Raw genomic sequence first — 12,338 nt, forward strand, 5'->3', positions numbered from 1 at the left:
ATTTGTGTTTTACTAAATGCTGTGTGAGAGTGTGTTGAATTTGTGTCAGGGTGTTGAAATTAAAGAAATAAGAAATTAGATATATCTTTATTTTGAAATTGTGTTTCACTTGAGATGTGTTGGAATTATGTAATCATACTGAAGGTTATACACAAAATATAATAATTGCGTGGCTGCGTGGACTTCTTATTTCATCTGTAACATTTGCATAGAATTTCACTTTTTTACGTGCTGCATTAATTGATGATTTCTTCCATTGTCCTTTACTTCATCATCGCAATATAATTTACAAAGAAATACTAAGCATATTCACGTTTATTAGGAGAACAATTGGAAAAAGAAAAATTTGCTTGAGAAAAAAAAAAACCTCCATTACAAATAATTGTGTATAAATTATATCATTAGAAATGCATCATTTTAATGGCAATCATCCAAAAGATCGCATCCCTTAATAAAAGTAGCATCAGAAAGAATATATTAACAATAAAAAAAACAATAAACTATTATTTTATGTTATAACTAGATTTTCGTAGAACTCATAATTAGACCAGACATAATTAAAAAATAGATAGCCAATAAGAATCTGTAAATATTTATCCGGCATTTAAAATAACTTGTGCACAGTCCAATCAAAATTTCAAGATTATAACACAATAGCAAGTTATTGTTATGTAAATTAGCGACGGAAATTTTTTGTCACTAAATTCCGTCGCTAATTTTAGCAACGGAATAAAATTCCGTCACTAAATTCCGTCGCTAATTTTCTATTTTTTTGTAATGTATAAAGCACTTCAATGAGTAGAAAAATATATAACAACATGAGCCATTTGTGTGCAGATAGGGTGCAGTCGTATAGAAAAACCTGTTAAACCACGCCACACCGCCAAATCAGCAAATGCAGAAACAATCAACTCATAATCATAGAAAGCTGAATACAACAACCTAAAACTAATCAAATTATGATGCACAATCTGTGTCAAGTAATTTGGAACCCTTCTTAAGTAATTTTTTTCATGAGTCATGAATGACATTAGCACAAAAGTGACGAGTTAACTAGGTTCTTTAGAAATATGAGACAGACCAAAGTAAAGGGTGCTAGCCACTGGATGTTCATGTCAACCAATTGGCATAGAAAAGGTAAAAAAATGATACCAATATGGTGACAGCCTCCTTAACAACCTTGGCTATTGTAACTGTGACGGAGGAGATCCACGTTTGAAAATTGATTTGACAGGAGGAAAAAATTGAAAGCTTAGACATCAAACAAGCAGAAAGTCAAACAACAAATATTGTAGTGTCATGTCCTAGGAAAGGGAACATTTACTCTTACCAAAAGAAAAGCAAGTGCACCACCTAAAAGCATTAGTAAACAGCTCTGAGTAATGTGCCATGGACTATTAAAATATTCGTTTTGCCTGAATTTCCCCCATGGATCCGATGCAAGAGAGAGAAGAGTAGTTGCCCCTGCCATTACTGGAGTTACAAAGCTCATCAAGGTAAGCGGATTTTTTATCCCTGAAATTATTTCGGAAAAATTATCAGCATTTCATTAAAAAGGATAGATCTTTTTAATCTCTCAATGGAAAGTGAACAACGTTAAAGGAAAAACTGGAACAAAGAAAGAGTATTCAAAGAAGATGAAAATAGAAAAAAAACATTAAAACAGGTCAGAAGCCAGAGATAAGCTCACACATGCCTAAGGTCAGTGAACGGTAAGTGATGTTCTAGAGCATAAAGTATGATGAATGGTTAAACGTTGCTTTAAAAGTAAGAATCTAGCAGTCTGCCTGGATCAAGTCCATGGAGAAAGACCATTAAAGAAACTTTAGTCTCAACAAAACTTCTGACTTATTCAACAACCTCTCTTAACAGGAATACCATCCATAATATCAAATATTATTTTTAGCCCATGTTGTAATTATAGGAATTTTCTCAGTTATTATTTGCATGGGATGACAATCTATATTCAGCAACGGAAGCCTCAATGAATGGGGGCTGTAACTATAAAAGTTCACTTTTGCTATGTACTTCATATTGTTACCTCATATCTCTATGAATTGATTTCATAAAAAATGAGAACTTGAACTGGCGCATATTCATGTCAAGTCTCTGAAAATACCAAAATATATCATTGAATGAGTTAAAATAGTCATGATTAAGTGAGACTACTCACTTCTCATCAAAATATCGCATAAATCTACAAAAATATTTTCCTTAAAAACAATTACTGCGGAGCTATTCAAGACACTTACCATAGGCTTCTTTCTTTAGCATTGGTTTGGTGTCAAATTGCATGAAGAGAACAAAGGCCAAGTCAGCAAAATGGAGTAAGAATAATTGTTAAGGGCAGAAAAAATGAGTGCGCAAAATAAGAAAATAGATATTAAAAAAAAATCAGAAACAAAATGTGAACCTACAGAAGAATCCGAGTCATGCACCAATGAAACCCAGACATAACAGCACCAAGCATAACAAGTACGAATCCTCAAAATTCAAATTCTGTCTCTTTTACAACTGCATTTCAAGGGAACTGCATTTCAGATGGACATGCAAATTTCTCAGCGTGCAAAAGTTCCTAAGGCTTAAAAAACGTATTTAGCAACTGAAGAAAGGAAAAAGGGGAAAAAAAACATTGTGCAGATGTATAAAATATCATTGTTGGTCCTTACAGTTTGATCCGATTTTGGTTTTCATTGCTCTAGTTTCAAATCATTAGTTTTGATCCCTACGGTTTTATAAAAACTTTGATCCCCATAGTATCATAAGGACTTAATTGCGTTTAAGTATAGGTACCGAAACCAAATCATGTTAAAAGTATGGAAACCATTCATTAAACTCAAACTGAAAAATTATAAAACTATTCATATCACCCCGTCCCATACAGCACTTCATTCCCATGTGGTCATCTTATATATCAAACATATAATTTTGTATGTCATTGATTCTATTTAAAATCACTTGTTTAACCCCTCCCCGGCCCCCAAGAAAAGATTTTTTTTTTTGGGCTACTTTATGAGAAATTTAAATTTGAATCTTTTATTCTCCTTAAGATGCTGATTTCTATATATATGATTGTCATTTTATAAAAATATTGTATTAAATGAATGACATGTTGCAGTAATATTAGAGTTCAATAAGTACGTAAACCAACCTAATCAATGTTCACCATCTACACATTTTTATCACATTATTAGCATCTTTATAAACATAGATATTTAACGACAAATTTAACAAATGCGTGGGATAAATTAGGCTGTTAGTTTTTATTTTTGTCTGTGTGCCATTTTGATGTAACATTTAAGCTTTTAATTAACTGTTTTCTTTTTCAGAATCAGAGACTGAATCGGAGACTGAATCAGAGACTGAATCAGAGAATTAATATGCAATTGTGTTTTACTAAATGCTGTGTGAGATTGTGTCAGTGAGTTAAAATTAAAGAAACAAGAAAGTAGATATATCTTTATTTTCAAATTGTGTTTGACTTGAGATGTGTTGGAATTATGTAATCATACTGAAGGTTATACACAAAATATAATAATTGCGTGGCTGCGTGGACTTCTTACTTCATCTGTAACATTTGCATACAATTTCACTTTTTTACGTGCTGCATTAATAAATGATTTCTTCTATTGTCCTTTACTTCATCATCGCAATATAATTTATAATTACTATTTACAAAGAAATACTCCTCTGGTCTTATTTATAAAACACTTCTAACATGTTTCACACAGACCAAGAAAAACCTTAAATTGTATTAACTCTTCATTAAAATATAACAAGTTTCCAACTTTACCCCTATTTAATATATACTCCTTTTAAAAAAAATAGCTAACTACAATATAATAAATGAAGGACAATATGGTACCTTCATAGTAAAAATTTAATAAAGTGACTTATAAATAGGACTAAAAAAAACCTTCTCTCTCCACTAAAAAAAAAAAGCTAACTACAATATAATAAATGAAGGACAATATGGTACCTTCATAGTAAAAATTTAATAAAGTGACTTATAAATAGGACTAAAAAAAACCTTCTCTCTCCACCTTATAAATAGAACCAAAAGAGTACAAAACATATTCACATTCATTAGGAGAACAATTGGAAAAAGAAAAATTTGCTTGAGGAAAAAAAAAACCTCCATTACAGATAATTGTGTATAAATTATATCATTAGAAATGCATCATTTTACGACAATCATCCAAAAGATCGCATCCCTTAATAAAAGTAGTATCAGAAAGAATATATTTACAATAAAAAGAACAATAAACTATTATTTTATATTATAACTAAATTTTCATAGAACTCATAATTAGATCAGACATAATTAAAAAATCGATACCCAATAAGAATCTGTAAGTATTCATCCGGCATTTAAAATAACTTATGCACAGTCCAACCAAAATTTCAAGATTATAACACAATAGCAAGTTATTGTTCTGTAATATACAACAGCCTCTATGGAATTATCTCAGAGAGAATGTCAAATGAATGAAGCAAAATAAAAGACAAAATATTGTTTATTATATGTGGGAAATTGGTTCTCTCTTCTCTCCACCCAATCAGCTTCAAAATATACACAAGGGACTGCTATAGAAAAAAAGAGTGTTAGTATTAAGCATATTTCAGTACTGAAAGCAACGTTCTTCCATCAGATAACCAAGCTATCATCAGAAAAGAACATTCTTTTATTTGGGATTGGATATTATAATGTGATGGGATGAAGATCAGAGTATATCAAGCAACTCTAAAGCTTCTTTCAAGAATCAATCCATCTTTTTCTATACGTATCATAATCATGCAAGACACAAGGTTGTCAATTTATAGGAAAAAAAGCAGAAAATTTTTTGAAGCGTCTGTGATGATTCCAGCCTTGGCCAAAGAAATTACGATTCCAGTCATCAACATCAATAAATCATGAAGTGACTTACTTTTGAACGATGGTTTTTAACAATGACTTCATAAATCAGGAACTCTCTTCTTGCTCATCCATCTCATCAAGGATAACATACTTTGTAGCCGAATCTGTTTTGAAGGTCCCACCCACATGCTCTTCACCTGCTTCACCCTTCTGAAGCTTCCAGTATCTGCCATTCAAAATAAAGAGAGCATGACCATCACCATCCTTGAAGTTCAAAGCTCTAAATTAAATTAAGAGGGAAGAAAAGTATGACCAAATACCAAAATAAATTGTGGAGAAGTGCATTAGCTTATGACTTACTTGTACCAATTGAATAAACTAACACCAACAATGATAGTGAAGAGACCAAGTCCTTTCAACCAAGTAAATTGATCATGAAAGTACAGGACAGCAACCTGCACAAACATGAAAATTAAACATACATGACAAACTTTAACAAATTAAAAAATAAATAAATTTAATTCTGTATATAAAGCACTTGAATGAGTAGAAAAACACAAGCATGAAACATTTGTTTCTCCCATCCTCATCAAATTTACTAATAACTAATTACTAAATACAATTATTAAAATTTTCGATGCAGATCGTGAGGGCATAGTCTTACAGGAAAACCTGTTAAACTCTACCACACCACCAAATCAGCATATGCAGAAATACCATCAACTCAATATTATAGAAAGCTGAATACAACAGCCTAAAAACTAATCAAATTATAATGCACAATCTGTGTCAAGTAATTTGGAAGCCTTCTTAAGCGAGTTATGAATGACATCAGCACAAAAGTGACAACTTAGCTAGGTTCTTTAGAAATATGAGACAGACCACAATAAAGGGTGGTAGCCAGTGGATGTTCACGTCAACAAATTGGCATAGAAAAGATAAAAAATGATACCAATATGGTGACAGCCTCCTTTACAACCCCAGCTATTGTAACTGTGACCGCACTAGTTACTGAGACAAGAACATACTCTGTTAATACCTGCATAAAGGGGATCCACCTTTGAAAACTGATTTGACAGTAGGAAAAAATTGAAAGCAGAAAGTCCAACAACAAATATTGTAACGTCATGTCCTAAAAAGGGAACATTTACTCTTACCATAAGAAAAGCAAGTGCGCCACCTAAAAGCATCAGTAAACAACTCTGAGTAATATGCCATGGACTATTAAAATATTCATTTTGCCTGAATTCCCCCCATGGATCCAATGCAAGAGAGAGAAGAGCAGTTGCCCCTGCCATTACTGGGGTTACATAGCTCATCAAGGTAAGCGGATTTTTTATCCCTGAAATTATTTGAGAAAAATTATCAGCATTTCATTACAAAGGTACAGACCTTTTAAAGAAATAGTATTCAAAGAAGACGAAAATAGAAAAAAACTAAAACATGGTCATCAAATTTTCGGTCAAGGCCAGAAGCCAGAGATAAGCTCACACATGCCTAAGGTCAGTGCATGGTAAGCCATGTTCTAGAGCATAAAGTATGATGAATGGTTAAACGTTGGTTTAAAAGTAAGAATCTAGCAGTCTGCCTGGATCTAGTCCATGAAGAAAGACCTTTAAAGAGAATTTAGTCTCAACAAAACTTCTGGCTAATTCAACAACCTCTCTTGACAGGAATACCATCCATAATATCAAATATTATTTTTTACCCATGTTGTAATTATAGGAATTTGCTCGGTTATTATTTGCATGGGATGACGATCTATATTCAGCAACTGAAGCGTCAATGAATGGGAGCTGTAACTTTAACGGACCAAAGGTAGCAATAACTCTTTGTCAAGTAAGTTCCAACCTACGTGAAATTCGCAACAGTTTGGTCACTGTCTTAAAGGCAGGATCCGTAAAACAGACATGGCAATGAAGATGCAAACCAACTGCACCTGAACAAAAAGACCCTATGAAGCTTTACTGTTACCTAGGATTGGCTTTAGGCCTTTCCAGCACAACAGGCAAAAAAGGCCTCCTCTTGAAAAGGCTTAAGCCATCAGTGAGATACTGCTTTAGAAAAGCTAGAACTCTAACCTTGTGCTAAGACCTACGACTTAAAGGGTTGTCTTTAGGTACACGGTTTCTATGGGGCAGTGATCTCTCAAATGGTAATGAAGGCATGCAAAGGTCCCACATCATCTTCTAAGAAAATTAAGAAAATAATAAAATCAGAATGACCATTCTTTCTGCTTACATGGATGGTTTAAGATGTCCAAGATTTGTCAGTGATGCCAATCTTCCAAAACAATATTTCTAATTTAAGAGAAGACTTTCAAGAATAACAATATTTCTAAGAATACCAAAATTTAATTCAATTTAGCAGAGGGAGCATTTAAATAAGTTAATCAAAGAGTAACTAATAAACGGGACCAACATATGGTTCCACAATTTCACAAAGAGATATAACGGTCATTAGTTTTCAAAAATTGTAATCCTAACAAATACTAAGGTATATCTCTGTCAAATTCTGTTTCCTCAATTTTACATCATCATCTAGTTATGGGACAAAAAAATCGTTGTTTCCAAAGACAGCAGACAGGGTCTTGTAGCTAGTTTAGAAAGCATTGAACCTATGTGCCCACCTACAATAGTCCAGCAAGGTGCTTTGGGATTGTCGTCATTTTTTTTTTCCTCCTTTGCATGTGATGTGACTCAGTGGAGCATAGTTGCATAACCTTTTTGAGCCTATGATTTCTCCCTCACATCCGTTATGGTACAAGAGGGATTTTGCTTCGCCGGTTCCTTGGGGATTTGAAATAAAGGGCATCTACTGGCGCTGCTATGCAAATTACACAAAAGGACAGATTTTCACTCTTGCTATGTACTTCCTATTGTTACGTACTTCCTATCTCTATGAATTAATTTCATAAAAAATGAGAACTTGAACTGGCACATATTCACGTCAAGTCTCTGAAAATACCAAAAATATATCATTGAATGAGTTAAAAATAATCATGATTAAGTGAGACTACTCGCTTCTCATCAAAATATCACATAAATCTCCAAAACTATTTTCCTTAAAAAAATTACTGCAGAGCTATTCAAGACACTTACCATAGGCTTCTTTCTTTAGCATTGGTTTGGTGTCAAATTACATGAAGAGAACAAAGACCAAGTCAGCCCAGCAAAATGGAGTAAGAATAATTGTTAAGGGCAGAAAAAATGAGTGCACAAAACATGAAAATAGATATTAAAAAAGAAATCAGAAACAAAATATGAACCTGCAGAAGGATCTGAGTCATGCACCAACGGAACCCAGACATAACAGCAGCAAGCATAACAAGTACAAATCCCCAAAATTCAAATTCTGTCTCTTTTGCAACTGCATTTCAAGGGAATTGTATTTCAGATGGACATACAAATTTCTCAGCGTGCAGAAGTTTCTAAGGCTTAAAAAATTTACTTAGCCACTAAAGAAAGGAAAAAGGAAAAAAGAAAAAAACATTGTGCAGATGTATAAAATATCATTGTTGGTCCTTACAGCTTGATCCAATTTTGGTTTTAATTGCTGTAGTTTCAAATCGTTAGTTTTGATCCCTATAGTTTCATAAGGGCTTAATCTAAATTTAAGTATAGGAACCAAAACCAAATCGTGTTAAAGTAATAAGAACCATTCGTTAAACTCAAACTGAAAAATTATAAAACTATAGGGACCAAAGCCAACAATTTGAAACTATAGGGACCAAAACCAAAATTCAATCAAACTATAAGGACTAACAATGGTATTAACCCTATAAAGTAATAACTTTTATAATGGAATAAAAAAGAAGCATTCCTCATATGAAGGTCAAATAGTTAACTGTCCATACTTGACCACTTGACCAGGTATTCACTGCATAAAACCAACACTTAGAACCAATTTGAGAATGACCAAAAACACTCCGACCGTGGAACGATTTCCTTTGACAAGTTATAAAGAGTTTGGTAAATTAAGTAGAGGCAAAACACAGGCAATGTACACCCTTAGCAGTGTTATGGTGCATTTGGTTTGACCAAGATGCACACATTTTCAAGGGTGTTTCATTGTTTGTCCAGTAATGAGAATTACATTGATATTCTGCTTTTTTTGTAACAATCAATGCAAATCAAAATCCAAATTAAAAGGCATGAAAGCTAGAGCTGCCATATATACCTGTTAGTAATATACCAATGGAGATAACTAAGATGATGCCTGACAGTTTAAAGCTTGGAGTCTCCAACCTTCCAATCAAAATTTGCAATTAAATGACAGTAAACAGGTATTAGTGCTGAAAATGCATGTATCTACAAACAGACACGCAAGACAAGTTTTAGAAACTCAACCCAAAAAAATGCTTTTCATGGAAAGCACAATATAATATGAAGTGTTCATTTTCATACATGTAACAAAAGATGAAAGGAGACCAGTCTAATTTCTGTGGTATCAGCATAAACATTGATTTTTCTCCTGAAGTAAAATTGCTTGGACTGGGAGCACTGTGGTAGACAACAGTAGCCACAGGATGTGGCTTGTGAATATTAGGCACTAAACATCTTACATCACCTATCAAAACTCAATCGGTAATCCTAGACAGTTTAAGAAACCTATGCCTCCATTCGACTTTAGATGGATTCACATTAAATGAATTAAACTACAAAGCATCATTCCCATCCACCGTCACATGATTCTAGGATTTTATTTTCTTTCAGATAAACAATTTAGAACTTGAAGCCCTGAATAAAAATCAATTTTTCATAGAACTTCACAACTGGGAACCATATGGGCATACAAAAATGGATCAACTAATTGACAGTGACACTGAAAAATGTTTAAATTCACAGTTGGAAACCATATGGGCATACATAAATGGATCAACTAATTGACAGTAACACTGAAAAATGTTTAAATTTACTTTAGAACTAAGAACTTGGTGAAAGTTTTGGATAATCACAGCATGACAAGAAAGTGCTATTCCTCAAAGCTAAAGCTTTCTACAATTTGAAGTCTTCTGGGGCCACTAAAAGTTCTGTCACACAACATAAGTCTACCTTTCGTATAGAATCAGTAACCATTTAGGTACTACATAATTGATAGTTTGCAGACAATGTTGTATTTTAGGAATGGTCAGAATTCATAATATAGAATTTAATTGCCTCAATGTATCTTAGAGAATTCAATTTTGATCCCCAGCATTCAAAGGTCACAAAAACAGAAAGAACAATTACAAAGATCAAAAGACTATAAACTCACCTGAAACCAAAAGCAAATAGAAGGAGAAAAATTGGAGCAGCAGATTTACACTGCAAGAAAGAAAATAAAATAGAGGTGAATGTAGAGAATAAGGATAGTTACTTCCTCAGGGCAAGAAAAACAGAAAGAAAGAGAGAAAATGCAGTCTTCAGTAACAATACAAAATAAAATAGATATTATTTGACGTTTTCCTCATGATGAACAACAAGAAGAGAAACGTCACTAACCATTGTAGCAAAAGTGACAGAGATGAAAACAAGAGAAGCATTGCTCAAGTTAATATCCAATGCTGTCCCTAGAGCAGTTGGTACAACTGTGAAAGGCAAATTCCATCTGTGGCATTAGTTGATAGAAAAGTCAATAAAGTAAGTGGTTATAAATTTACAATAAAAGTACTGACACGTGAGAAGGGGAAATTTTTTTATTAAAAAAAAAAAGTTATACAATTTTCCATAACAAATATTCTCCGACCATTTCATGTCAAAAGCATATGTGTGCATTCCATGAAGAGGATGATAATCTGAAAGATAAAACATTACAAGAATCCATTCATGTGTGTGTGCGCGTGCATGTAACACACAGTCACACACACACACACCCACGCACACGCACGCTGCACAAAGCAATAAGATTAGGATGTGATGTAAATTATGGGGATATTAGGAAAGATGAGCAAAAAGAGATATTGTTGTAGAAAATACTTGTCAGTATTTTTAAAAAAAGAAAAGAAACTTCACCAAAATTCTGTTTAAAATAGGACACTCCCAATAGAATAAGATTAAACACAATGGCATAGAATGGCTGAAAAAGCTCTTGTAGGGCTGTAATAATGACATCATTGGATTGTAATTCATAATAATTCAATTTTTCAATAAAAATACAATAACTTTAGGAGAGCCAAAAAGCTTTGAAAGTACAAAGACATGGAGATCAACAATCAACCATAGTTCCGGAAGTAGATAGAAGATAATTGAGGATTAATGTGCCAATTTCAGTTAATTCTTTGGTAGTGATCAAACAAGATATTGGGGATGAACACAGCATCTTTCTCTTCTCTGTCAAAGACCCAGTCAATGCCCAATACAAAGTTATTCGGCTAGAGTTTATTAACTCTATTCTGGTGGAAATATTACCGTCCACTCAAAATCTACAAGTTATCGATTCCAATTACTGTGCTCGTCATCATTTTAAGACAATATTATTCCAAGGTTTCGATAACATATATTTATACTTGAAGAAAGAAGGCAAAAAAATAAACAAATAAAAGAAAAAAATATACCCAAATTACATATTTACCTCGCCATAAGTAATCCCTCCAAGACATAGAAACACTAGTTTGGAATCTATGAGACCAAAACCAAGTGATAAAGTTTGAAAACACAGCTTGCATTGCAAAGTGGATAGTATTCATCAGGAAAGGAGCTGGAAACTTTCCCATAGTGTCACCTAACAGACTTTTATTGTACCTGTTTACAAGTCCAGCATAAGAAAACTACAGGAAAGGGAAAATAAAAAATAAAAAGATGAATTTATACATCGTTTGCTTGCAGAAGGAACTTACAGGGTCAAAAAGAGGCTGAAAGTGTACCATAAAAGTATGAAAAACAATGTCTTTAGAATATCTGCAGCAGAAACAAGATTTGCTGAGCTTCCTCTCAATGATCCATGCCTAGCTAGAGAAACGGTAGAGTCACCAACTTTTTGCCTTGCAGCCCCATTTTCAATGTCTAAAGGAACATACTTCTCAGATCCATTACCATTCAGATAAACAGTATCATCACCCATGGTGCCAACACCATTCATATGCATACCCTTATGCTGATACCTTATTTGCAGCTGATCTGTGTCAATAAAAGGCAATTCAAAATCAGAATCTCTGGCTTCCTCTCGGCTAGCATCTGCATTACTTAATTGTTGATCCAAATGGACCCTTGAATCTTCATCACACCAACGAGAAAATGAAAGCTCTCTACTCATACAAAAGCCCAGGATTTTATTGTCGATGTTGTGAGTATCCCTCAGGTCAAACTTTTTTGAATCCAAGCTCCCTTGCACCATTTCGATCTGTATAGTGAGCCATTTATGTGCTCTAGACGAATCAAGCCAACTGATGACCAATTGATTCACCACTTGGTACCAGATTAAACAATACAAGTTCACTTAGGTGCATAAAACAGCTAGCACCTGAACCACAGTTCAGGCAGGGACCTTTCTTCATAATCAA

The 12,338-nt window shown here is 33.5% G+C and overlaps 1 protein-coding gene across 3 annotated transcripts; it reads right to left on the reverse strand.

The window, feature by feature from the left end:
- Window positions 1-4,347: 4,347 nt before the first annotated feature.
- On the reverse strand, window positions 4,348-12,314 carry LOC114746318 (probable sugar phosphate/phosphate translocator At1g06470). 3 transcript variants are annotated; one of them, XM_028934551.1, is made up of 12 exons: window positions 11,703-12,314; window positions 11,411-11,580; window positions 10,342-10,427; window positions 10,115-10,164; window positions 9,038-9,105; window positions 8,127-8,227; window positions 7,960-7,972; window positions 6,016-6,200; window positions 5,811-5,897; window positions 5,219-5,313; window positions 4,929-5,084; window positions 4,348-4,584 (listed from the first exon to the last, which is right to left on the reverse strand). In XM_028934551.1, exons 1-11 carry the CDS (start codon window positions 12,170-12,172, stop codon window positions 4,964-4,966), a joined length of 1,446 nt encoding a protein of 481 aa, XP_028790384.1. In that variant the 5' UTR covers window positions 12,173-12,314; the 3' UTR covers window positions 4,348-4,584; window positions 4,929-4,963. The 3 variants fall into 3 exon arrangements, with proteins under 3 accessions (XP_028790384.1, XP_028790382.1, XP_028790383.1); XM_028934549.1 differs by having other exon boundaries at window positions 11,676-12,314; XM_028934550.1 differs by having other exon boundaries at window positions 4,348-4,587; window positions 11,676-12,314.
- Window positions 12,315-12,338: the final 24 nt, after the last annotated feature.

This window comes from Neltuma alba, unplaced genomic scaffold (assembly GCF_004799145.2).
Source record: "Neltuma alba isolate B1F8T4 unplaced genomic scaffold, ASM479914v2 tig00004934_pilon, whole genome shotgun sequence".
NCBI lineage: Eukaryota > Viridiplantae > Streptophyta > Magnoliopsida > Fabales > Fabaceae > Neltuma > Neltuma alba.